This window comes from Gekko japonicus, unplaced genomic scaffold, assembly GCF_001447785.1.
Source record: "Gekko japonicus isolate JY-2015 unplaced genomic scaffold, Gekko_japonicus_V1.1 scaffold1395, whole genome shotgun sequence".
Classification (NCBI taxonomy): domain Eukaryota; kingdom Metazoa; phylum Chordata; class Lepidosauria; order Squamata; family Gekkonidae; genus Gekko; species Gekko japonicus.
The window spans coordinates 469157-497152 of NW_015161440.1; the positions used below are offsets into that span (position 1 = coordinate 469157).

General features: G+C 47.5%; 1 protein-coding gene across 1 annotated transcript in view; it reads left to right on the plus strand.

Annotated features, from left to right (window-relative positions):
• Positions 1-22383, plus strand: part of SLC5A11 (solute carrier family 5 (sodium/inositol cotransporter), member 11) — a 42483-nt gene extending 20100 nt beyond the window's left edge. Inside the window, exons 5-14 of the mRNA XM_015429023.1 lie at positions 2379-2484; positions 6995-7075; positions 10934-11139; positions 11891-12026; positions 12770-12877; positions 14596-14746; positions 16834-17002; positions 18043-18258; positions 19901-20072; positions 22152-22383. Of these exons, the coding sequence (XP_015284509.1) occupies positions 2379-2484; positions 6995-7075; positions 10934-11139; positions 11891-12026; positions 12770-12877; positions 14596-14746; positions 16834-17002; positions 18043-18258; positions 19901-20072; positions 22152-22372 (1566 nt within the window). The 3' untranslated portion in view covers positions 22373-22383. The remainder of the gene's footprint in view (positions 1-2378; positions 2485-6994; positions 7076-10933; positions 11140-11890; positions 12027-12769; positions 12878-14595; positions 14747-16833; positions 17003-18042; positions 18259-19900; positions 20073-22151) is intronic.
• Positions 22384-27996: the final 5613 nt, after the last annotated feature.

Sequence of the window (27996 nt, forward strand, 5' to 3'; positions counted from 1 at the left end):
AAAGAGTGCAGGACGTCGTTCTGAACAGAGAAAAGAAGGGAAACACTGGCAATTAATCTACCACCAGTGTTCCCTCTAAGCTGAGTTCGTGTGAGCTAGCTCACAGGTTTTTTTTGCCTCCGGCTCACCCATTTTTGTCTTAGGAAGGATGGCTCCAGAGCAATGTTCCCTCTAAGCTGTGGAGTCTTGTGAGCAAAAATTCTATTTTGTGAGCTACAGCCATTAAAGTTGTGAGCGACCGATTCGGCTACGGCATAAATTAGCTTGCTCTGGAGCCCTCCTTCCTGAGCTAAGACAAAAATGTGTGAGCTGTAGGCTAAAAAACAGTGAGCTAGCTCACACTAACTCAGCTTAGAGGGAACATTGCTCCAGAGCCAACTAGTTTATGCAGCAGCCAAATCACTCGCTCACAACTTCAATGCTAGGAGCTCACAAAGTAGGCTTTTTTGCTCACAAGACTCCACGGCTCAGAGGGAGCGTAGCCTACCCCCAACCCCAAATTATAAAAAAGGCTGAAGAAATAAAGATAAATATGTGAATAGCAAAACCAAAAAAAAATAAAAAAATAAAAACCAGATAAATTTCCTTGCATCACTATGCAAAACAGAATCTCAAAATAATCATAATGCATAGAGTGTTTTTGTTATCCATAGGAAGGCAAAAGATCAAATGTGTTTTGAAAAACTGGCATAGTGATCGTAAACATCCAGTAAGTCTGCTATTCACGCAAAAACATCTGAGTATCGTACAGGGTTGCCAGGTTCCTCCTGACCACCAGCGGGGGATAGTGAGATACAGTGTTCCCTATAAGCTGTGGAGTCTTGTGGGCAAAAATTCTACTTCATGAGCTACTAGCATGAAAGTGGTGAGCAAGCGATTTGGCTACTGCATAAATCAGTTTGCTCTGGAGCTGTCCTTCCTGAGCTAAGACGAAAATGCATGAACCGGAGGCTAAAAAACTGTGAGCTAGCTCACACTAACTCAGCTTAGAGGGAACACTGGTGGGGTAGGGTTTGCCGGATCCAGGCTGGGAAACTCTTGGAGATTGGGGGATGGAGCGTGGGGAGGACGGGGACCTCAGTGGGGTACAAGGCCACAGAGTCCACCCTCCAAACATCCGTTTTCTCCAGGGGAACTGATCTCTGTAGTCTGGAGATGAGCTGTAATTCCGGGGGATCCCCAGGTCCCACCTGGGGTCTCTATCCCTGATATCATAAACACTGTGAATGTCTCATTGGACCATGCCCAGCTGGTACTCTTTTTTCTTATTTTTAGAGGCTCATTCCCAATAACCACAGCATGATTGATTAATCCACTTAACTATTTCAATAAAAGTGTTTCCATCGTTCCCACAAGACAACACAAAACGTAAAATATCCTAGCAAAATTGGTTTGCCGGTACCGCCGGATAAGCTATCGATTTAGTTAATCGTCAAAAATATGCCCTGGGGTTGCTAGAAACTCACAAGAAACAATTTCACAAGATGAAAAAAGACATTAGAAAGCCTGCGGGGAGCTGAAAATACAAACTAGACTGAGTCGACAGTCACGGCAAGAGCCCGGAGAGGAATGCTTGGCTGCCCGTCTTGGAGGCTGTATTTTAGGTTTCAGCTCTTTACCTTGAGTCACCCCGAGCTGTTTGCTTTGCAAAGAATTTTGGACTGACTCTGACCTCCAACTGGGCACACTGCGGTTTGCACTGTGAGGGCGGGTGGGCGGATGAACTCCTATGGAAGACAGCCTATGTTTCCCCCCCCTCCCCAGTTGTATTGGGCTACCCCGGTCACAGGGCTCTCTAGTTTGGTACCGCCTCTCCCATCGGATGACCTGGCCTAAGGCAATCACACTTGCGGTTATAATTCCTCCTCGAGACCATTCAGAGCAATGCCTCCTTCTTTCGGCAGCCTGTGAGAGGCATGTCAGAGAAAAGAAGCGGCATCAAGGAAGCACACCATGCTGTTTACGTAAAGACGTACGGGTGGATGCTCTCGGATGGCGCCACCTCCCATCTGCAAGCCCCACCGAGATCCCTGCCCCTGACGATAGACCAAACTGGGTCAAGCCAACACAATTAAGTTCTTGTTAAGGCACTTCCTCTAATAAATAAGCTTCCCCATTGTGCAAAGAGAGCAGGAAGCGGGATGAATGAAACCGAACAGAGCTGGGCTGGCTGTCACCAAACGGGGCATGGAAAAGGCAGACACAGGGTGCTCTTAAGATGGGCGGGAAAGAGGCGGCCCTTGAAGTCGGCCTCCCAGAGACTGGTTCTTAGAGAGGAAGGTTGGCTCCCTTCCATGCTGGCCTCTTCCACAGCCAGGCAAGATGTCTGCTACTGGAAGGTTTCCTCCTGATAACCCTTTGCACATTCTTTCCCGCAGGTTGATATGTATGCTGGAGCCCTCTTTATCCAGCAGGCCTTGCACTGGGATCTCTATGTGGCTGTTATTGGCTTGTTGGTGATCACAGCCGTTTATACAGTGGCAGGTGAGTCTAAACTACTGTCTAATTGATCTACCCTGCCCTGCCTTACGTGAGCCGTTTATACAGTGGCAGGTGAGTCTAATCAACTGTCTAATCGATCTACCTGCCCTGCCCTACGTGGTCCAGACTAGCCTGATTTTATTCCTTTTGCCGCTAACCAATCCAAGCATAACTGCTTTTTCTAGTGAGTTCTTCCGCATGACATGGCCAAAATAAGTCGATCACAGTTTTGTATTTTTCCTTCCAGTGGCATGTCTGGTCTTATGGGTGCCAATGCTTGCTTGTTTGTCACCATTGCTGTCCAAGGAATCCGCAGGAGCCTTCTCCAGCACCACAGTTCACATGAGTCGATTTTCCTCCTGTCTCGCTTCTTTCATGGTCCAACTTTCGCAGGCCTAGGTTGCTACGGGGAACACAGTAGCACAGACTAATCTGCATTTGGTTGCTAGGCACAGAGTACTTCTGTACAGAGTACCACTTCTGTACATCTTTTGCCCTGACCTGATCTTGTCTGATTGTGGAAGCTATGAAGGGTCTCCCTTGGTGAGTACTTGGATGGGAGACGACCAATGCTCCCTCTAAGCTGTGGAGTCTTGTGAGCAAAAATTCAACTTTGTGAGCTACTGCATAAATCAGTTTGCTTTGGAGCCATCCTTCCTGAGCGAAGACAAAAATGTGTGAGCTGGAGACTAAAAACTGTGTGCTAACTCACACTAACTCAGCTTAGAGGGAACCAGGGCTATTTTTGGGCAGGAACATACGGGAACGGAGTTCCGGCTGGCTTCAGAGTTGGCCACGCCCACTACAGCTAAAACGTCAGTGCTCGTGGCTAACGAGGGAAGGCCTGGAGAGCAATCCCCCCCAGCGACGCCGAAGCAGGCAGGCCAGGGGGGGCCCTGGAAGGATCGGGGAAGCATTTAAGGGCCAGCTTGCCAGGCATCCCTCAGCCGTGGGGCAACTGGGCAAGTCAAGGGAAGACATGGGGGTGTGGCCTAATATGCTAATGAACTGTGATGTTGGGTGTGTGGCCTATTATGCTAATGAGTTTCTACTGTTGGGTGTGGCCTATTATGCTAATGAGTTCCTGCTGGGCTTTTTCTACAAAAAGAGCCCTGGAGGGAACACTGGAGACCATCAAGGAAGTCTAGGGTTGCTGCGCAGAGGCAGGCAATGGCAAACCACCTGTGAATGTCTCTTGCCTTGAAAACCCTACAGAGTCACCATAGGTTGGCTGCAGCTTGATGTCGCTTTACACACAAAAACACACACACGTCTATCTATCTGTAACTGTATTCAGGGCAACTAACAACACGGAGATTGAAAACGTAAAATAATAAACCATATAATAGTGAAAAGAAAATCAACAGCATTAAATCAGTAAACAGTTATCTCATCAGAAACTCAGCATGCAAATCGTATGAACAGTCACGGCGAGAACTCCTTGTTATGTTTAAGAAACCCAGAGACAGTAAAGCCCATAGCTGATAAAAACCATGAAATAGAAGCCTGGCAAACAAATACAGTCAGAGTGTTTTCAAGAATCACAGAGTGGGAAGGGGCCCTACAGGCCATCTAGTCCAGCACCCTGCTCAATGCAGGATCGGCCTAGAGCAGTGATGGCGAACCTTTTAGAGACCGAGTGCCCAAACTGCGACCCAAAATCCACTAACCCAGTATTTATTGCAAAGTGCCAACACGACAATTTAACCTGAATGCTGAGGTTTTACTTTAGAAAAAACAACCCATACATTAACTTAAGATGATCCAAACAAAGTAAGGAAAGCAATCCCAAATGCTTTCACTTACTTAAAATTATTTGGCAGAGAATTCGACACTTTAATGATGGTCTGGGCCTGGCTGGGGCGATGGCACGCGTGCCCACTGAGAGGGCTCTGAGTGCCACCACCACTGGTCTAGAGCATCCCTGACAAGTGACCCATTAGGTGGGGGACCCTTGGCAACTGAGTTACCTGTTGATGAAGAGACAGCTGGAATGTGGTTGTGTGAACGGGGTTTGACGCACTTCTGGTCACTGTCCCACTGAACACCAGGCATCTGAGGCTTGACTGGGTTCCTATTGATGTGAAAGATGAACATTCAGAAGACATATAGAATTTATTTTAATAGCTTATTATTATTACAATAGGGATACAGAAAAACAAGGGGGAAAGGGAGATATAGATATTCATAACAAGGATGATCAACATCAGAGTGAATATAGACCATTTAACACAAACATTTAAAATGCATAGTATTCTGAAGGTTTTTACATACTGCAAACATTTATTATTAAAGCCCACCATTTATTACCATTAGTTATTATTAATATTAACTGTTAGGCATTGATTATTACATTATATGCAATAATCTTTATACCACTATGGTTGTCGTAATCACACTATTTATTTATTTAATTAATTTATACCCTTGCCCTCCCCGCCAAAGGCGGGCTCAGGGCGGCTTACAGACATCTCAAAAAATACAATTAAACCAATTAAAATATATAATCATAAGCATAAATATCACTTATTTAAAATATAGTTAAAACAGTTAAATACAGTAAAAATGCTGGAGCATTATTAAGAGAATGGGAGCAAAATTATTTATCATATGCCTTAGGTGACCATATATAATAAAAATACATTTTTAAGAACATTTCTAAAAATAAAAAGAATAACAATAAACCAGGTTCATATAGACATCAAAAACTATGTTGAAAAAAGATTTTGTGGGGGTGCCCATTACAGAGGGCACCATCAGTATTCAGTATGGGATGAAGGCATGGCTCTACCCGAAGGGCAACAAGAACTTGTTACCATTTCCTTTCTTACCTGCCGCTTGGATTGAGGAATAATTTGGACCCAAATCTGAGTCAGGGTTAGTAAACATTGGCTTGTTGATAGGGCTGCCAAGTCGCCCCGGGGGCCCGTTCCCCGATGCCGGGGAATCGGGGCCCGGGGGGACCCCGCCCTGGCGTGAGCATCACCAGGAAGTGACGCTATGATGCCAGGCACGCTGGGGGCGGGGCCACGGCCATACACGGGAACACTCTATGGCACACGCCAGGAGCCACCCGGGAGTCCCCCGCGGAGGAGGTAAGTGCCACTTGGCAACCCTACTTGTTGAATGGGTGGCTGCTCGTTCACAATGCTTTTTCAACACACACGGCCACTATCCATCACACAGTTGTCCCCTTGTGTAAGCTCCACACACAGAATTCCCAGAACTTTTTGGTGACCAAGAACCAGGGTGAAGTTATGTGGAACACAAGGACTTTATGGTTTGGCCTCTTGGAAACCTGACATGACCAAATCCTGCTCCTTCCTCCTCCAGAGATCAAGTTCATTTGGTAAAACCAGACCGGGTGGTTAAGTCACTTTCTTTGTTTAGTCCGGACACTAAACCTCTCTTGAAGGCCTTCACAGGTAGTGATAAAATCTGAGATGAGCTAATTTTGCCAATAAACAAAATAATACAGGGAGTGGTGGAATTTGTTAAGTTATTTATAGAATGTTGTTGCATTGACATTACTTTTGTAAAGGTGACCTAAATAAACAGAGATGCTTCTCAAGGAGGAAGGGATCAGAAAATTTTAGCTGACAAGGAAATGAGAGAAGGCAGAGGGTGATTTAAGAAGGCAATGCAAAGCGATCAAGAAGAGGATGAAAGTTGCCAAAGGCAGGATTATTCTATTGTGGCCTCCATCAGGAAATGTCAACACTTCCTCCAATCTAATCTGAAGTGTGCACGAAAACTTATACTTTGAATTAAACGTTGGTCTTACAGGGCTCTTTTTGTAGATAAAGCCCAGCAGGAACTCATTAGCATAATAGGCCACACCCAATAGCAGAAACTCATTAGCATATTAGGCCACACCCCTGACAGCACAGCTCATTGACATATTAGGCCACACCCCCATGTCACCAGAAGTGTGGTCATCCAGCCACACCCACCTTTTGCTTCTTATTTTGCTTACCTTGTTTGTTGTCAAAACCCAGGGCCTTTTTTTGTAGCAGGAACTCCTTTGCATGTTAGGCCACACACCCCTAATGTAGCCAATCCGAATGAGTTTCTGCTTCTGGGTGTGGCCTATTATGCTAATGAGTTCCTGCAAGGCGTGGCCAACTTGAGAGCCAGCTGGAACTCCGTTCCTGTGCGTTCCTGCCCAAAAATAGCCCTGGTCTTAAAGGTGCCACTGGACTCTAACTTTGTCCTGCTGCTTCGGACCAACACAGCGACCCACCTGAATCCACTTCTTCTAACGTTCTTCAAACATTATTTCTTTGTATTGGGCCCTTTTCATCATAAGGAGGAGAGGTCTGAGTTGGAAAAGCTACAACTTTTGAATTGTGGGCCGCTTAAAAGAGACAGTGCTTCCGCTGAAGCAACTTCAGTTCAGCATCATCTGATGCTTCAGGTCACATTGATAACCAGGCCCCCGAAGCCTTGAGGTTTTTGGATGCCCAAATATCAGGCCGCACCCAAGTCCTCACCCCTCCTCTTCTCTCTGCAGGAGGCCTAGCAGCGGTGATCTACACGGACACCCTACAGACGGTCATCATGCTGGTTGGCGCGCTGACTCTCATGGGCTTTAGTGAGTAGCTTTTTTTTCATTCGGGATACTGTGTGCAATTCTGGTTACCACCCCTCAGAAAGGATAGTATAGCATTGGGAAAAGTGCAGAAAAGGGCAACTCGAATGATAAAAGGGTTGGAACACTTTCCCTATGAAGGAAGGATAAAATGCTTGGGGCTCTTTAGCTTGGAGAAACGACGACTGAAGGGTGACATGATCAAGGTTTACCAGATTATGCATGAGATGGAGTAGGTAGAGAAAGAAGTCCTTTTCTCCCTTTCTCACAATATAAGAACTCGTGGGCACTCGAGGAAATTGCTGAGCAGTCAGATTAGAAGGGATAAAAGGAAATACTTCTTCACCCAAAGAGTGATTAACAACTGGAATTCACTGCCACAGGAGGTGGCAGCAGCTACAAGCATGGACGGCTTCAAGAGGGAATTAGATAAGCATATGGAGCAGAGGTCCATCAGTGGCTATTAGCCACAAGGTATAGCTAGGAACTCTCAGGCTGGGGCCAGTGATGCACTGTATTCTTGGTACATGGGGGGGAGGGGGCAACAGTGGGAGGGCTTCTTGGAGTTCTGGCCCCACTGTTGGACCTCCTGATGGCACCTGGTATTTTTGGCCACTGTGTGACACAGAGTGCTGGACTGGACGGGCCATTGGCCTGATCCAACACTGTGTTCTCTTATGTTCTGGATATAATACAACAAAGAATCGTGTGGTGCCGTGAACGCAGGCATTCGTTGCATCCTTGTCTTTTGTGAGCCAACACTGACTGTGACAGATGCTAAGACTAGCAAATACCATGACAATATGCACAGAATATATATTTAACGAAAATATATTTAAAGAATTTTCAAATAAACTTTTTTCTATTTTAAGTTACCTATAGTAATTTAAGCGGACAGTTGTCTTAAAGAACAATGGCAAAGCTTTTTTTAATCAATGCTAAGTGCAAACAAAACATGCAACTCAAGTACAGTTATGCACATAAGCATTTGGACGTTTAGGTGTGCCATAGTATAGATTTCTCAATGAAAAAATTCCAAAGACTTGCCTAAACATATAAAAACGAAACTATTAGTGTTGAACTCAAAATTATTTTGACAAAGATTCCGAATATTTTCCCTTTGTTTCTAAGTATTCCTTCTTCAAAAATAACAGCTCTCTTTTGCATGGAGCAATGAAATATATTATTCAATCCTTTCAGTATAGGAATCCACGTAGATGAGGTGCTAACGTTCTAGTCTAAAGTCAAGTCAATCAGATCACTTTGCAGGCGATAAAGCCCCACTTACATTCAACAACAGAAGCAAGTAATCAAATGCAAAGGGACAAACTGAAAGGGGGCGGGCGCCGAAGATCAGCATTCCAAGACAAGGATGCTTTACAGTACAGAGTAGACATGAAAAGGAGATGCAATCAGATCAGGTGTCCTAGTTTCGATAGCAAGCACTTGTAGCAGATGCATTCTCACGGGGGTTGCCAGCTCTGAAGAAGAAGAGATTGGATTTATACCCTGCCCTTCACTACCCAGGGGAGTCTCAGAGTGGCTTACAAACTCCTTTCCCTTCCCCCTAAGCTGCGAAGTCTGGTGAGCAAAAATCCTACTTTGTGAGCTACTGGCATTAAAGTTGTGAGCGAGCGATTTGGCTACTACATAAATTAGTTTGCTCTAGAGCCATCCTGCTTGAGCGGAGACAAAAATGTGTGAGCTGGAGGCTAAAAAACTGTCAGCTAGCTCACACTATATATATATGTGTGTGTGTGTGTGTGTGTGTGTGTGTGACAGCAGCCATGAAATTAAAAGACGCCTGCTCCTTGGGAGGAAAGCGATGGCGAACCTAAACAGCATGATAAAAAGTAGAGACATCACCCTGCCAACAAAAGTCCGCATGGTCAAAGCAATGGTATTCCCAGTAGTCATGTATGGCTGTGAGAGTTGGACTATAAGGAAGGCCGAGCGCAGAAGAATAGATTCTTTTGAACTATGGTGCTGGAGAAGACTCTTGAGAGTCCCTTGGACTGCAAAAAGATCAAATCAGACAATCCTAAAAGAAATCAATGGTTAGACAGTGTCACAGATGCAACAAACATGAAATTGAGCAAACTTCAGAGGACGGCGGAAGACAGGAAGGCCTGTCGTGATCTGGTCCATGGGGTCGCGAAGAGTCGGACTCGACTGTGCGACTGAACAACAACAACAAGCTCACACTAACTCAGTTTAGAGGGAACACTGCCTGTGCGGTAGGTGGGGCTGAGAGAACTCTGACAGAACCTGCTCTTTTTCAGGAATAGCTGTGCCAGAACTATGGCTTGCCCAAGTTATGCTAATGAGCTCCTGCACCTCTTTTTCTACGAAATGACCCCTGGGGAGCTCCATATGAAAATGCTTATCCTTGATTCTGATGAAGATTGGAAATGTGACCTTACCTGGGAGACATTTTAGTTTCCTGGAAAGTTGAATCATCCACAGAAAGATATTGATATACCTGCTGCTAAAATCACTGCTTGCCAAAGCACAGAAAACACAAGTCACAAACCTTGGTGCCTGAATTTTTCCTTGAGTTGCTTTCTATGATGTTAAGCACCTTGTTTGGTGTCAGGACCCACAGCCAAAATTGGAAATGTGACCTTACCTGGGAGACATTTTAGTTTCCTGGAAAGTTGAATCATCCACAGAAAGATATTGATATACCTGCTGCTAAAATCACTGCTTGCCAAAGCACAGAAAACACAAGTCACAAACCTTGGTGCCTGAATTTTTCCTTGAGTTGCTTTCTATGATGTTAAGCACCTTGTTTGGTGTCAGGACCCACAGCCAAACAACGAAGTACACGCTTCTAGGAAGGTTTTACTTTTATTGAAAAGCCATAGATGCGATAACTTGAACATTGTTAGGAATGGCGGGCTACCTGTGCGCATAATAGGATATAAGGCATTCGTATGAGCCCCCCCCCCCAGCAATAACCAATTAGGTGGGCTCCCGCATGCGGGAGACTACCAGACTCTCTAATGGTTGCGAAGCTGGGAACGGAGAAGCTCCCACGGACGATAGACACCACAATCTCCACCAGTATAACTTTACAGATAAGCGTTGCAGCTTTGAAGCAGTTAAGCGCATGGGAAGGAATGCAAAGCAATTAGAAAACATCTCCACACTCATGGCAGCGTAGCTGACATTTGGCTTGTAGTCTGTTTTGCATTTTGTTGAGGCTTGTCTTTTGTCCTCTGACCTGGTGCACACATATGTTTAAGATTTATTCCTTTTATAAAGTTTCCTTCCATTAATATAGTATTTAACTTTAAAATAATTATCAGACAAATAAGCTTACCTAAGTCTTTATTTATATATAATTGTTAGAAATTGTGTTTTTCCACAGTGTATTTTGTTTTCTTGAGACTCGTTATATAGCAGGTCTTAGGTGTGTATGAGCAGGAACGTATATGAGTATACATCAGGCCTGTAGCCAGGATTTCTAAATTCAGGGGGTCTTTAAATAATTCAGGGGGCACCCCTCAGACACCCCCAACACCAAGGGAACACCACAAATAAAATTTAAAAATTGGAGGGTGTGGGGAGAGGGCTGGATGGGAAGTCAGAGGGGGCTTTGGCAGTAAGTCGGGGGGCTGGGCTCCAAGATGCCCCACTGTAGATACGGGCCTGGTATACATAGCTTAGGTGTGTGTACGAACAGGAGACTTTATAGGAAATGTATCAGAAGGGTAATGGGTAAAGAACTGAATAGCTTTACAGTACGAGACCACAGTTCTCCCTTGTTGCGGACTACAAATCTCAGCCTAATGAGTTCAATGAAATAGCCTATAAAGGGCCGATGACCAACAGCAGATTTCTGTCCCCCGTCCCCAGGCTTTGCCAAAGTCGGAGGGCTCGAAGACTTGCAGAACAGATACTTCAAGGCCATTGCCAAGAGCCACGATGGAAACAGCAGCTGCGGCTTGCCCAGGGAAGACGCCTTTCACATATTCAGGGACCCCGTGACGTCTGACCTCCCGTGGCCAGGGGTCCTGGTCGGAATGACCGTCCCGTCACTATGGTACTGGTGCACGGACCAGGTGAGAATCGGCTGGCTTAGTCTTTCTTCCAGCTGAGAGCAAATCGTTCTCCGTGTGCGACCTTAGGAGAGAAAGGAGGGGCCAGCAAGCCAGTTCTGAAGTACAGAAAAGGTGTGATGACTACCCCTCTGCAGCTTTAACCCTATATCCTGATGGGCAAAAAATTCACATCCTCTTGCATATGATCGGTTTCATTCTATGCTGTCACTCTGGTAATGTAAGAGCTTTCACCACACTTAACAGGGGTCTGATCATCAAGGGACGGGCTCAGCCTCTATGCTTCTGAAGGAACTGGTTGGCCACTGTGTGAGACGGGAGGCTGGACTAGATGGACCCTCATTGGTCTGATCCAGCAGGACTCTTCTGGTGTTCTTATCAGGGGAAGGCCTTGGCCTCTCTGCTCTGTTGTTGGCCCTCCAGAAGAACTGGTTGGCCACTGTGTGAGGCAGGATGCTGGACTAGATGGACCTTCCCTGGTCTGATCCAGCGGGGCTCTTCTGAGGTTCTTAACACACACAACCCTCAAATTCCCAAATAATGTGTCCCTGGCACCAGTCTTTGAGTGCTTTCTGGATGTTGCTCTGAATTCACTGCTGTCCTGGAGAGAAAGTTTTGGCCTTCAAAAATAACAATATGGAGCTTCCCATATGGTTTTTTCTGAAGCTGTGATTACAAATAAACAATGCCTACTTGTAGACATCTCAGTTTCCCTTTGGGGGCCTTGGACCCAAAATGTTTTCTTCACCTCCAGGTCATTGTTCAAAGGTCGCTTGCAGCCAAGTCCCTGTCTCATGCCAAGGGAGGGTCTTTGCTGGCCTCCTACCTGAAGGTCCTGCCTCTCTTTATGATGGTTTTGCCTGGCATGATCAGCCGCATCCTCTTCCCAGGTAAGAAGCACCAGGCGGGTGTAAGGGTTCCCAGATCCAGGTTGGGAAATTCCTGGAGATTTGGGGGTGGAGCTTAGGGAGGATAGGGACCCTCCAAAGCGTCCATTTTCTCGAGGGGAACTGATCTCTGTAGTCTGGAGATAAGCTTTAATTCCGGGGGATCCCCAGGTCCCACCTGGAGGCTGGCACCCCTGGGCAGGTTATGCCTTTTGTCCAGGGTCACCCATTGCGGAGGAGCAATGTACTCTTGGATCTATTCAAAATACATGATTAGAAAAAACAGCACAAAGAGGATTCGTTGTGGGTGGCTTGGGTAGCTGCTACACCGAGGTTAAACCGGCCGGCCGTGTCCAATTCCAGAAACAGCACAGAAGGGATGAGATTATTCTAGGGCAGGTCCTCACAGGGTCCAGGTGGAAGATGCATTTAGGAAGCTTGTGCTTTGTATGGCCTGAGGTTTTGTGAATGGCTCCTGGAGACACGCACTGGATCCTGTTCAGGAGATCCCAGCCCAGGGGAGGTGCTGCTCTTTCGATTAGGAGACAAGCCCAGACTGGCAACGGTTCTGACTCTGCCCAAATTTGGCAGGGGACAATACATGAACGAGGGCTACACTTTAGGTTTTTGTGCGGTCATTCCTGTATGCTCCTGGTTTGTGATGGCTTTCCTTCTGATCTCTGAAGCTCTCCTCCTCTGTTTGGTCTTAAAGCCCTATTTGTTTTTTAATTGCATTCCATTGGCAGACCTGGTGGCCTGCGCTGATCCGACCACCTGCAAACAAATCTGCGGCAACCCGTCTGGATGCTCTGACATTGCTTATCCGAAACTCGTCATTGAACTTCTGCCAATAGGTAAGGGGCGGCTCTGTGACTGGAAGGGCCTTGGGAACAGCCAAGGAAGCGGCGGCCAGTGTGTCCGTGGAGCTGATGAACGACTCAGAGCTCCCCATTCCCATTTTGCAGGATTCTTCCGCTGGAATCTAGTTCATTTCCAGGCACTTTCAACCTTTCCAGTTCTGATTGGCCCAGGATACCTTAAGGCCCGCCTTCTCTGTCTAAACATACCTGTGCATTAAGGTTTATTCACTGCTGTCTATACTCCACCGTTCTCCTTAATGGGGACTTGAGGTGGCTTACATTGCTCTTCTCTCCTTCATTTTATCCTCACACTACGGTCTGTGAACCAGTGTCTTCCGGTGGTCCTCGGCCCCAGAGACGTCTGTCTTGCCTCAACGAGGGCCAGGGCTTTCTCATCCCTGGCCCCTACCTGCTGGAAGAAGCTTCCCTATGAGATCAGGGCCCTTCGAGACCTTTTACTGTTCCGCAGGGCCTGCAAGACAGAGCTCTTCCGCCAGGCTTTTAGCTGAGGCAGCGGGTGTCCATGCCTTATTGGGCCTCCCCTCCAGTGACCCAGATCTGAGTAAACATCTGGAACCCCAACTTGTGTTAGACCTCATCTATTGAGGTTCTGGTTGGGAATATTGGAATTACAATTTGTCTTTAATCTTGACGTGTTTTAATTGGTTTTAACTGTTATTTGTATATTTATGTGATTGTTTATTTTATATGATGGAAGCCGCCGTGAGAGCCAGTTTGGTGTAGTGGTTAAGTGCTGAGCCAGTTTGGTATAATGGTTAAGTGCGCGGACTCTGATCTGGGAGAACGGGGTTTGATTCCCCACACCTCCACTTGCACCTGCTGGATGACCTTGGGCAAGCCATAGTTCTGGCACAGCTGTTCTTGAAAAAGAGCAGTTTCTGTCAGAGCTCTCTCAGCCCCACCTACCTCACAGGGTGTCTGTTGTGGGGAGGGGAAGGGAAAGGAGTTTGTAAGCCGCTCTGAGACTCCTTTGGGTAGTGAAGGGCGGGGTATAAATCCAATCTCTTCTTCTTCTATGCAGGGAGGGCAGGATATAAAAAATATCTCTATATAATAATTCTGTTTTGGTCATGGACTCTCCTGAATATTCCACATGCTCCCAAATCACTTGGGTCCCTGATCTGTCACTCAGAAGCCCAGTTCAGTTCAAAGTTTATTGCGTGTATCCAATGGCCATCACAGTATGAAAGATAAAAAAACAGTACAAAGATTGACAATACATTTAAAAGAAAATTAAAATATATAGATGAAGTATGAATATTTTTTAAAATCAGGTTTCTCAGGTAGCACATTCTGAATGTACAGTCATTCCATAGCCTTATCTCTTAATTTTCCTTGCAGCGTGAGCATAGAGTGCCATTCTATAGGAGATAGTGGGATTGACGTCTGAGAGCAAAAAGGTTACTATTTCAATGCCTGATGTGGATTGTAAAGTTGTTTGGGACTGGGTTAAGAAATTTGATTCTGGGGCCAGTATACAGAGGGCATTCTAAAATGTAATGTGTTAGATCTTCTACCGAAAGGCGGCACCCTAATCGAAAGCCTGGTGGAAGAGCTCTGTTTTGCAGGTGCTCAAGAGGTGACACAGACTTCAGAGTTACCCTTCTCGGTGGCACGGGTGCTTGGTTCAGGCTAAGACTCGTGACCTCCCGCAGGCCGGCTCAACAGTGCCTTCTCTTTCTGGCTTCCAGGTCTCAGGGGGCTCATGATGTCCGTCATGATCGCAGCACTGATGTCCTCTTTAACCTCCATCTTCAACAGCGCCAGCACCATTTTCACCATGGACCTCTGGCGGCATTTCAGGCCCCTGTCCTCGGAATGGGAACTGATGATTGTTGGCAGGTGAGGCACACCGCCCATGGGACACCACCAGAAAACCTCTGGGTCTTCCGTGTCCCAGCAGATCTGCTTGTTTTCACCATCTGGTATTTTAGATCTGAACAGATCCAACTGAGAAAGTTCAAGATGGGTCACCATGCTAGTCTGTCTGTAGCAGTAGAAAAGAGCAGGAGTCCAGGAGCACCTGAAAGACTAACAACATTTGTGGCAGGGGAGGAGCTTTCGGGAGTCACTGATCACTTCTTCAGATAGCTGAAGAATATAGATCAACCTGTAGATATAGACCATGTAGATCAAGATGGGTGTGACCATGTTTGTCTGTAGCAGTAGAAAAGAGCAAGAGTCCAGGAGCACCTTAAAGACTAACAAAATATGTGGCAGGGTATGAGCTTTTCTGGGTTACTGCTCACTTCTTCAGATACATATATCATTTAACCTCAGGTAGTGAATCTGCTTTGTGCAAAAGTCACAGAAGGCTTCTGGCAGTGTTATTCCAAACTGTTTTCATCTTTCTACATTGATTTGTCTGCCAAGGATTCCCTGTGCCATGTAGAAGATTCTGGGGCATGGTCCATGTTGCATGAAGAGCTCACATAACACAGTGGCCAGCCCCTATCGGGCCTCGTTGTTGCCCTGCATGGACACTAGGCACCTTGGAAGAGACCCTGACACTCTCTAGGGCTGTGCATTACAGGATATCAGCCATGGTAGGCAGGCTGGTTGTAAAGGAAGCCCGTCTGCCATTACCAATTTTCTCTCTCTCTCTCTTTTTTAATAATATTTATTTTATCCAGGGGTCGTTTTGTAGAAAAAGAGCTAGGGGAACTCATTAGCATAACTCATTAGCATATGCCACACCCCCTGACATCAGGGGCCCGGCGGTGGACCTGCAAGGCCGGCGGGAGTGCGAGGAAGCCCCGCCAAGGCCCTCCTTGGCCCCAGGCAGGCAGGGGTGGGGAGAGGCGGGGAGGAAGCAACTTACCCTCCCTCTTCTCCTTCCTCCTCCTGGCTGAATGAGAGCCGGAAGCAGGGCGGCCGGAAGCAGAAGGCGGGGCTTCATCATGTGCCCCGCCCCCCCACACCTCACCCGGGGGAACTGTGATCCCCCGCGATCACCCCCAAATCGACCTCTGATTTTATCACAAATCAACATACAAAACGAACAAAGACACACAAACATCTATTACATAGAAATTGGGGGTCTTCTGAATCTTTGTAATAATAATCTGTTCAAATTACTTCTTATAGTATCCAGTTGGTTATAAAATATATATACCATAAAGCTAAAAAATCTTTTATCCATAAAGTCTGCATATATTTGTAGATAATATCTCTAATATCTCTAATGTATGTAATGGAGTTATATAGTTCATTTGTTGTAGTCTTCCAGCCAAGTATAAAATCTTGACCATGCATTGTAAAATTTTTCTTCTTGTCCTCTCAAAAATAAGGTTAATTTGTCCATCTCTGCTGTTTCCAAAAATTTTACTTATAATTTCTTGTGGGGAAATCAGTGATAAGCCCCCGAGGAATCCCAAATTCCTTGGACGCAGTTTAGAAACGCAGTTTTTGAGAGTGAGCAAAAGAGTTTTTGAGAGTGAGCTTTTTTTGAAAACTGCTGAGAGCAGAGGCAAGAGAGGGCTGTATAGCCAAAGGCGCTCCCCCAGCGACAGGAATTTCCATTCACATGAGGACTAGTGTCTCTTAGGGCTTCAATGAACGAATAAAAATTTCAATGAGCGGAAAAGCAACTTTTGCAGAGGAAAGTTCCGTACAGCGGAAAAAGGGTGGCACAAGGCTAAGGACCCAGGCCTGAGTCACAGAACGAACTGCAAAAACGGAGCAAGCAGTCACCAGCAATGCTCCCTCTAAGCTGTGAAGTCTTGTGAGCAAAACTTCTGCTTTGTGAGCTACTGGCATTAAAGTGGTGAGCGAGCGATTTGGCTGCTGCATAAATTAGTTTGCTCTGGAGCCCTCCTTCCTGAGCTCAGACGAAAATATGTGAGCCGGAAGCTAAAAAGCGGTGAGCTAACTCACACTAGCTCAGCTTAGAGGGAACACTGGTCACCAGGACTTTCTCCATGCTGCAGGGTGTTTGTCCTGATCCTCGTAGTCGTGTCTATCCTCTGGATCCCGCTGGTACAAGCCAGCCAGGGCGGGCAGCTCTTCATTTACATCCAGACCATCAGCTCTTACCTGCAGCCTCCGGTGGCCATCGTCTTCATCTTGGGGTGCTTCTGGAGGAGAACGAATGAAAAGGTAACGCTCTGGGTGGCCAGAGGGCAAAGGCACAGGGCACGGGGTCGCCAGGTCCAGGTTGGGAAATTCCTGAAGATTTTTGGGGTCAAACCTGGGGACAGCAGGGTTTGGGGAGGTGAGGGACCTCGGCAGCATAGAATTCCAAGGAGTCCACTTTCCAAAGTGGCCATTTTCTCCAGGCGAACTGATTCCATTCAATTTGCTCTGGTTAGACCTCACCTAGAGTATTGGGTTCAGTTTTGGGCACCACAGTTTAAGAAGGACATAGACAAGCTGGGACCAGAGGGGGGCAACAAAGATGATGAGGGGTCTGGAGACCAAGTCCTGTGAGGAAAGGCTGAAGGAGCTAGGGCTGTGTAGCCTGGAGAAGAGATGACTGAGAGGGGACATGATCACCATCTTCAAGTACTCGGAGGGCTGTCCTCTAGAGGGTGGTGCGGAGTTGTTTTCTGTTGCCCCAGAAGGTTGGATCAGAACCAGTGGGTTGAAATTAAATCAGAAGAGTGTTTGGCTAAACATCAGGAAGAACTTCCTGACAGAGCCGTTCCTCAGGGGAACAGGCCCCCTTGGGAGGTGGTGGGCTCTCTTTCTTTGGAGGTTTTCAGACAGAGGCTAGATGGCCATCGGACAGTGATGCAGATTCTGTGAACATAGGCAGATCGTGAGAGGGAGGGCAGGAAGGGTTGCATCAGGGCTTAGTTCTGGTGGCCCTCTCTTACAAACCCGGGGAAATGCTGATTGCCACTTCGGGGTCAGGAAACAATCCTGGAGGTTTTTTGCCATCTTCTAGGTGTGGAACAGCGGTCACTACGGGTGTGGGGGAGGAGGTATTTGTGAATTTCCTGTATTGTGCAGGGGGTTGGACTAGATGACCCTGGAGGCCCCTTCCAACTCTATGATTCTATGCTCTCCATGGCCTGGAACCAGTTGTTATCCCAGGAGATCTCCAACCACCACTGGGAGGTTACAACCCTACACATGGGGCGTGGGGCAGTGCTTCCTGGCTTCTTATTCCAGCATGGCTTTGTTCTTTTCTCCAGGGTGCATTCAGTGGCCTGCTAGTCGGCATGGTAATGGGCCTGATCCGGATGGTACTGGATTTTGTCTACCTGCTGCCACGGTGCGATGAGCCGGACAACCGGCCGGCCGTGGTGAAATACGTTCACTATCTCTACTTCTCCATCATCCTGTCGTTCGTCACGCTGGTCGTGGTGGTGACGGTCAGCCTCCTGACAGAGCCTCCTCCGGAACAGATGGTGAGGAGGACCGCCCAGTTGTCATAGCCACTTGTCTTTTCGATATATGTCCTCTCTCAGGGTCCCTCAGAGCTTTCCCCAGGCCTGGAGCAAAACAGTTAACCTCACTATGAGATAGTTTCAGAGGGTAGCTATGTCGGTCTTCAGTCAAAGAGCTGGGTTCAAGTCCAGGAGCACCCTGGAGACCAACGAGATTTTCGGGGTACCAGCGTTGAAGAGTCAAAGCCTCCCCTTTGTCAGATGCAAGTAGGAATGGAGATCCCTGAGTCCTTATAGCCCAGCCAGATGGTGGGAGAGGAGCTACAAAGAAAAAAGTAAGGATCAGGCCCGTAGCCAGGATTTTGTGGCTTGTGGGGCAAATTATTTTTCTGGTGGGGCTGAAGTTCTCAGTGCAGAAAGGAAAGCCATTCAGCCAATAGAAAGCTGTGACCAGGATAGATCTCTAAATTGCAAGCTGTCAGCCACTTGAGATGACAGCTCTCAGCTGCTGCAAGTTAATCACTTCTGCCAGCCTAAGCAACAGTTCTGAGAACAAGCTGGCAGGTGGGGGTGACGACTTCTAGAGTCAAGAAAGCCAACACTTGGGCAGAAAAACTCTCTGAAAGGAGATCACTGCTTCTGGCCCCACTGCTGGACCTCCTGATGGCACCTGGTATTTTTGGTCACTGTGTGACAGAGTGTTGGACTAGATGGGCCATTGGCCTGATCCAACACTGGCTTCTCTTATGTTCTTATGTAGACCAGTTTCTTGACACAGAGTTAGAAGGTATCCTAGAGGTCACCTACTCCATGTCCCCCAGAGAGCACAACGATGGGGGTCCCAAAACTGTCTGGCCCTGCCAGGCCCCAGAGAAGCCAGGCTAGCTGTGACAAGAGCCATGGCCTTCTCAGTGGCGGCTCTGTACTGGTGGAATGAGCTCCCAAAAGACATCAGGGCCCTGTGGGACCTATTACAATTCTGCAGGGCCTGCAAGGCAGAGCTCTTCCACCAGGCCTTCGACTAAAGAGCCGCACCATACAACTGAGACCCTGGCCCCAATATTAACATCAATATTAACGTCAACAGCATTATTAACAGCTGACATAACCCAGGCTACGACAGGAGCTGACTGCCTGTTCGTTGGATGCTATTTATGCCCGCTGCTGTGTATGAATTATCTTCGCACTAGCGCTTTGCAATGTTTTTATCTTTGTAACGATTCTATCTAAATTTGTTTTAGCTATCCTATGTAAGCCGCCATGAGCCTGCCACGTCGGGAAGGCCAGGATATAAATCAAATAATTAAAACCTTTAAATTAAAATTTTAAAAAACCCTTGCTCAGTGCGGGAATTAGTCAACTACAGTACCCCACTCTGCTTAAAGGAGTGCATACATTTTAAAAATGTTTTAAAATGATTGGAAAAGGCATTTACAGGATATATTCTTGTGCGGCTGTGCCTTTAAGAAAGGGGGCGGAACCCCCAAAAGCCCATCTGTAGCTACAGGCCTGGTAAGGATGCAAAGGTACGATACAGAATGACAGTGACCACAGAAACACGAACAAGTGCCCCTGTTATTATGCCCCAGAGGTCGCTGAGCAAACCTGGGTAGTCCGCAAAGGGGAAGCCGCTCTGTTTCACCAGCTCTTTCCGTGCCAATAGGTCAGCCGTCTAACGTGGTTCACCCGCAAGGACGTCCCGGCAGTGAAGGACCCCGAAGGCTCCGGAAGCCCGTTTCCCAACTCTGCCGCCGGAACCCACCAGGTTCCCCCTCCTCTGGCAATGCAGCTCACCATGATTGACGGTCCAGAAACCATCGGCAAAGACAAGACAAGTAAGTGACTCACTGCTGTGTCTGCTGTTGCCTCTAAAGGAAAAGGTAAGGGTTTCTCTTGCTCGAAAGCCAGTCGAATCCGACTCTAGGGGGCGGTGCTCATCTCAGTTTCCAAGCCGAACAGCCAGCGCTGTCCAGAGACTTCTCCGTGGTCATGTGGCCGGCATGACTGGATGCCGAGGCGCATGGAATGCTGTTACCTTCCCATCGAAGCAGTACCTATTTATCTACTTGCAATTTCTTGCTTTCGAACTACTAGGTTGGCAGGAGCTGGGGCCAGGAACGGGAGCTCACTCTGTCATGCGGCACTAGGGCCTCGAACTGCCGAACTACCGACCTTCCAGTCTGCAGTTCAGCATCTTAACCTCTGAGCCACCGTGGCCTTGTTGCCTCTACAGAGCGCCAGATCTTTACATTCAGTATATGCCGACAATGGCGAGGGGAGCTTTTTTAAAAATTTCCCCTTCCCCCTGAGACCTTCAGAGTTACGGCAGAGTTTGGGGCTGATCTGAACCTTGTAAACTCAGAATTTTTGTTGTTATCAGGCATGGCGCTGCAAGAAGCACAGCCTAATGCTAAGAAAGCCAGCCCACAAAATCCTCCTGGCAGCCGCTCAAGACACAGCCCTTTGCCTTCCAAGCTCCCTGATGAGTTCCAAGAATCCTGTTTGCAGTGGAACTCCATTCTCTCTCTCTGAATTCACCTCAAGGTTTGGGTGACAGGTCCTCTTAAACCAGTAGAGTCCTGCTTGACAGCTTGTATCACAGAGACCTCTAGAGGCAACACTTGGCAAGGGGCAGTCTGGCAAGTTCAAACTGATGTTGCTCCATGGTAGAACAGCTGCATTTCCTGCAGAAGGCCCCAGGTTCGATCCCTGGCATCTTCAGTTAGAGAAATTCAGGCAGCATGATGTAGTGGTTAAGAGCAGCAGACTCTAATCTGGAGAGCCGGGTTTGATTCCCCACTCCTCCACGTTGGGTGACCTTGGGCCATTTCTCCCGGAACGCTCTCAGCCCCACCTGCCTCACAGAGTGTCTGTTGTGAGTAGAGGAAGGGAAGGCAATTGCAAGCCGCTTTGAGACTCCTTAGGGTAGAGAAAAGTAAGGTATAAAAACCTTTAAAAAAAAATACCTTTCTCTGTATGAAAACCCAGGAGAGTTGCTGCCGGTCATAAGTCTAAATGAACCAATTCCAGTTTGGTATAGTGGTTAGGATTGCAAACTATAATCTAGGAGAACCAGGTTTGATTCCCCACTCCGTCACATGCAGCTGCTGGTGTGACCTTGGGTCAGTCATAAGCTCTTTCAGAGCTGTTCTCTCAAAGGCAGTTCTCAGGAGAGCTCTCTCAGCCTCACCGACTTCCAGGGTGCCTGTTGTGGGGAGGGGAAGGGAAAGGTGATTGTAAGCTGCTCTGAGATTCCTTCGGGTATTGAAGGGTGGGATATAAATCCGATCTCCTCCTCCTCCTCCTCCTCCTCCTGATAACTTCATATGCTGTACAGTGCCTAACACACCCTTTTTAGCAAGGTCAAGTGGCAGAAAGTAATACATTTAAGATAATTCAGCAATGGCAAGTAGAGAATCCAGGCAGGCAGTTATTCTGGGTTAATCATTCCAGAACAAAAGGGCATAGTCTTCTGCTTGCGATGATGAAGCGTCCGGGAGGGGGGGGGACTTTGAAATGCGGGATGTCCTTGCTGGAAGGACGTGTAAGAGTTTGCCCTTAGGGGCAGGGCCGGCTCACTCACTAGGCGAACTAGGCAATTGCCTAGAGCGGGCCGGCCCTTAGGGGCGCCAAGCTGCACCTGGCCTCGTACTCCGGAAGTTTCTTGATTATTTGTGTTTTTCATTCTTCCCAAAATGCATTTATTTTTGAAAATTGATGGGTGCATGGGGGGGGTGCCAGAAGGGATCCTCGCTTAGGGTGCAAAATAAGCTGGGGCCGGCCCTGCTTAGGGGGTGCCAAGTTAACCACGTGCTCTGCATCTGAGAACCAGTCCAGGAACCTTCAGTACGGGCCAAACGTTGTTATGGGCAAGATCGTCATCTCACTGTTGGCTGTCTCCTCCTCTTCTCCAGGTGCCTTGGATGGCAAGAAGACCTCTAAATGGATGAGACTCTTTTTGTGGATCTGCGGGATGGACCACAGAGAAAAAGACACTCCTGGAGCATCTATAGCTGCCAAAACTGAAGCTGCCGTGGCTCCGCCAAAAGAAGCGCCGTGGGTGAAGCACGTCCTCAACATCAACTTGATAGTGTGCATCGGTGCTGGAGTGTTCCTCTGGGCATACTTCGCGTAGCGCTTAGCTCTGCCCCCATTTAAGATAGATCGAGATGGGCCGTCGTGTCAGTCTGTCTGTAGAAGTAGAAAAGAGCAAGAGTCCAGGGGCACCTTCAAGACTATACAAACTATGTGGCGGGGGGAGCTTTCGTGAGGCACTGCCCATCTCATGAGTAATTTCCGTGGGTCTGAAGAAGTGAGCCGTGACTCACGAAAGCTCCTCCCCTGCCACAAATTTTGTTAGCCTTTAAGGCGCTCCTGGACTCTTGCTCTTTTCCACCCCATTTAAGAGACACTGTTGATACACACTTGGGTTCAAAATAACGAACGACTAAGACGGACTGTTAGCTTTTTATATGATGATTCTGTAAGACGTACGATCTGTTTCTTACATCCTAGAGAAAAGAAGGGCTTATGTCTCTTCGAAGCACTTGTGGAGTCCACAGGTGACAGGCAACGCTCCCTCTAAGCTGTGAAGTCTTGTGAGCAAAAATTCTACTTTGTGAGCTACTGGCATCAAAGTTGTCAGCCAGGGATTTGGCCCCTGCATAAATTAGTCTGCTCTGGAGCTCTTCTTCCTGAGCGAAGACAAAAATGTGCGAGCCGGAGGCTAAAAAAACTGTGAGCTAGCTCACACTAACTCAGCTTGGAGGGAACACTGGTGGCAGGGTCCATCGCAGCTTCAATGAAGTTATGGTCCAGGGATTGTGAAAGGCTTGCTTGGTAGAAAATAATTGTGGTTGTTTTGTTTTTTTAAGATGTTATTGTTGACATACACGTTTTAAATGGCACGGCCTTACTGACCACCAGTTGTGCCTCTTGTCTTTAAGAACATAAGAGAAGCCAATGTTGGATCAGGCCAATGGCCCATCTAGTCCAACACACTGTTACACAGTGGCCAAAAATACCAGGTGCCATCAGGAGGTCCAGCAGTGGGGCCAGTGGTAACATCGTGATACTTTGGCTTCAGTATCCGTGTCGTGCAGACAGCACGATTCCCTGTTTCAAAGGCAGATACTGGATGAGGCCGCGGAATTCTTTGGGAATGGGAGACCTTCACTCAGGGCATCCGATCCTTTCAGGCCCCAACTTTCACTGGTTCACTGTCTGTATAAAGAGGTCATGGGAGATCAGCTTTAGCACGGGGTCTTCTACCCACCCAACTCACAGGGCAATAATGACACTGTTGTGGTCTCTGTGCTGCATCCCTTTCATGGATAGCTGCTTTGTGGACATTTACGTTTAGTATTAAAGCATCAAACTGGAGACATTCCTGTACAGATAATGCCCTTGAGGGTGTGTCTGGATTGCAAAATTCAAACTGGTTTGGAACTCAACAGACTGCCATAGCATTCCTCGAAGAAAGAATCTTTCGATTTTAGCCTTTTGAGGAAAAGACACATGCTTTGCCAGGACAGACCGAGTTCCGTGAGTCTAGCATTCTGTTGCCAACATAAAACATTACCTCTGGGAAGGAGGATGCAAGCACAGAATCACAGAGCTGGAAGGGGCCATACAGGCCATCTAACCATCAGAGCTATAACTGTCCTCTGGATATTTATTTATTCACTATTTATTAAAATATTTCTGCCCCACCTTCCCTCTTGTGAACCCCAGACGGCTTATAGAAGTCTGCATGAGGCGGCCAACAACCAAAAACGCAACCACAGCTGTGACATTAAGGCCACCAAAATGGAAACGGAATCACAAGTCAGATCCACAAAGAGGCCTCCAACACAACCATGCTTCCATAAAGAATCAGCCAAATTGATCTGAAAATTAATTGCATTTTTTAAAAAGTTGACAAAGGCAGAGTCCTTTGGTGTAGTGGATAAGAGCACGGACTCTAATCTGGGAGACCCAGGTTTGATTCCCCACTCCTCCACATGCAGCTGCTGGTGTGACCTTGGTTCAGTTAAAAGTTCTCTCAGAGCTGTTCTTTCAAGGGAAGTTCTTGAGAGAGCTCTGTCAGCCCCGCCTACCTCACAGGGTGTCTGTTGTGGGGAGGGGAAGGGAAAGGAGATTGTAAGCCGCTCTGAGACTCCTTCAGGTAGTGAAGGGCAGGGTATAAGTCCAGTCACCTCTCTTCTTCTTCTTCAGCTCCTTAAGAGGGACAGCAAGAGAGAAACCCTGAGTTCAGGCAGCAACACAGCAAAAAATCTTGAGCATGGGAACAAAAAGCAAGAACGGAAGCTTCCGTTGGCTATCATGGACAACTGCATTTTGATAGACATGTTCAAACTATTGGCCATTTCTACACCTTGAGGCGAGGAACTCCAGGAGTTAATTTGCCCTGCCCTGGGTGGCCCGGGTTAACCTGATCTCATCAGCTCTTGGAAGCTAAGTAGGGTCCGGCTTGGTTAGCATTTGGATGGGAGACCACCAAGGAAGTCCAGGGCGGCCACGCAGAGGCAGGCAATGGGAAATCGTCTCTTGCCTTGAAAACCTTATGGGGTCGCCATACGTCACCTGTGACCCGACAGGTCTTTCCACCACCCAATCAGGCATTGTGAACAAAGAAGAAGAAGAAGAGGAAGAGATTGGATTTATACCCCGCCCTTCACTGCCCAAAGGTGTCTCAGAGCGGCTTACAAACGCCTTCCCCTTCTCCTCCCCACAACAGACCCCCTGTGAGGTGGGTGGGGCTGAGAGAACTCCGACACAAACTGCTCTTTTTCAAGGACAGCTGTGCCAGAGCTTGTGACTGACCCAAGGTCACATCAGCAGGTGCAAGTGGAGGAGTGGGCAATCAAACCTAGTTCTCCCAGACTAGAGTCCACGCACTTAACCACCACACCAAACTGGCTGTGTTCTGAACCTGAAGGTCTGTTCTGAACCTACTGTGATTTGATTTAATTGGGCACCGTGAGAAGGGATGCTGAGAAGACTCCTCCCAGAAAAGGCTAACTGGCTGGGAGCCATAACAGTTCACTAGGCTCAAAACTGGTTTACCTCGACCACCGTGCAGACATGCCAAAAAAACACAAAACTCATAGTTGCACTGAGAGTAAAATGCTATGTTCCCTTTTTGCCCCCTGTGTATATATTTCACCAATGGTATTGGATTCACAAGTGTTCTCATGTACAGCTTTTTATTTCTCTTCTTCGGTGTTCGGATAACTCCGCTTTAGGAAGTGGAACTAATCTAGGGTGCTAGTTCAAAAGGGCTGAGACTTCTCCTCGAAAGGTAAACGAGGAAGGCGGGAGGTGAGCTACTGGCATTAAAGTTGTGAGCCAGCAATTTGGCTCCTCCATAAATTAGTTTGCTCTGGAGCTATTCTTCCTGAGCGAAGACAAAAATGTGCAAGCCGGAGGCTAAAAAACTGTGAGCTAGCTCACACTAACTCAGCTTGGAGGGAACAATGGTGGCAGGGTCCATCACAGCTTCAATGAAGTTATTTATTTATTTGATTTATGGTCCAGGGATTGTGAAAGGCTTGCTTGGGAGAAAATAATTGTTTTTTTGTTTTTTTAAATAAATAGCTGTTATTGTTGACATACATGTTTTAAATGGCACGGCCTTACTGACCACCAGTTGTGCCTCTGTCTTTAAGAACATAAGAGAAGCCAATGTTGGATCAGGCCAATGGCCTATCCAGTCCAACATTCTGTGTCACACAGTGGCCAAAAATACCAGGTGCCATCAGGAGGTCCAGCAGTGGGGCCAGTGGTAACATCATGATACTTTGGCTTCAGTATCCGTGTCGTGCAGACAGTGCGATTCCCTGTTTCAAAGGCAGATACTGGATGAGGCCGCAGAATTATTTGGGAATGGGAGACCTTGACTCAGGGCATCCAACCCTTTCAGGCCCCAACTTTCACTGGTTCACTATCTGTCTGTATAAAGTGGTCATGGGAGATCAGCTTTAGCACGGGGTCTTCTACCCACCCAACTCACAGGGCAATAATGACACTGTTGTGGTCTCTGTGCCCGCATCCCTTTCACAGATAGCTGCTTTGTGGACATTTAAGTTTAGTATTAAAGCACCAAACTGGAGACATTCCTGTACAGATAATGCCCTTGAGGGCGATGTTCCCTCTAAGCTGTGGAGTCTTGTAAGCAAAAATTCTGCTTTGTGAGCTACTGGCATTAAAGTTGTGAGCGAGGGGTTTGGCTTCTGCTGCAGAGGGAGAGATTGTCTGGTTCTGTTGGTTTTGGGGTTTTGGGCACTGCCTGGCTCCTATGTGGACCTTGGATCAAGAGAAGACATCAGCCTGGTTTGAATATTATTAGGGCTAGGGCACTTAAAAATATATATATATTTGTGTTTTGGGGTCTGGGTGACCTCTGAAGAAGGCCTTATTGAGCCGAAACGCGTTAGGGCACAATAATTGGTCCTTGTGTGTGTGTCATATCTACTTCATAACGAGGCTTTCATTGAGCCCTTATATGTTTTTTAACTTTTCTCAAAATAAAATACATGCATTTTTACTTATAACAAGTATATATGAGGTTTTAAACTACTGGCCCTCTACCAGGTTTCTTTCTTAGCTTTTCGGTTCCTGATTCAATTTTATTGGGTTGATTTTTTCCCACTTCCCCGCGTCTTAGTGCTTCTCCACCAAAACAGGTTTTCAAGCTCACTTCTTAGTGTCAAGGTGCCTAACTGTAAGTGGAGGTTGAAGCTGAACTTCTGTTCTTTCAAAAGCCAGCCCAGGGGAAGAGGCCGCCTTGGTTTTTCGTTTGAGGCCAAACTGTGCAGACGTTCCGAAAAGCTACAAAAGCAAATACTTGGTTATTGGCATTGATTTCCTTCGAAAGGCTGAAGGCTCGCTTACGTGCTCGGGAATCCAAGCCGCTGGCCTCGGACTCTTCTCTCGGCTTCCGGAACTGGCATGCGGAACTAGGCGGCCATCTTGGCGATGGCCAACCCGGTGTCGAGGAACACGCTCCTCAGTGCCCTGGAGGAGATCCGGCGCCACCAGATGAAGGTGCCCCCTCAGCACCATCTCGTAGTTCTTGCCCCTAAACCCCCCATATTCTCACGGCCGCTAGCTGCCCCTTGCCCCATTTCACAGGTTTTGCCTCACCACCTCTCCGTCCAGTTCTCACAGTCCTCAAACCAGAACTGCCTCTTTTCACACTGACTTTGGAGGGGTCATGTTTTACCTCACAACTCGTGCCCCCTTGCTCACACACTGCCCTGCCCCACTGCCTCATGGCTTCTCCCTCTGGCTTCACCTCACCACTTGGCCTCGGGTAGCCAATATGCACAGCCCCCCTCCCCCCCAGTTATAATTTCCTCAGTTCCTCAGAGTGGCTTTTCTGTCAGGGTTTCCTTCCTTGTGCTTCTCCAACACACAAATCCTCACAGAATTCATGCTACTTTCTCTCTCGGGCTTTGCCCCCCTATTTCTCCTCGAGTAGCCCTTCACCTGCCCCTCATCTCCTCCCTACCCAGCCCCACTCTTAACTTCTCCCCCTCTGCCCCATATCTTGTTCTTCCTTTCTCCCCAGAGGCCTCCTCCTCTGGGCCCTCCTTCTTGGCTGGTCGTCTGGACTGGGTCAAAGGACCAGCGGGCCAAAAGAGCTTCTTCTCTGTAACTGTCAAACCATCCTCCAAAATGGGAAGGGAGAAACCAGGAAGGGTGTTTTTTGGTGGTGGGGGGTGGGATATGGCATCTTAGGCAGATCACGAGAGG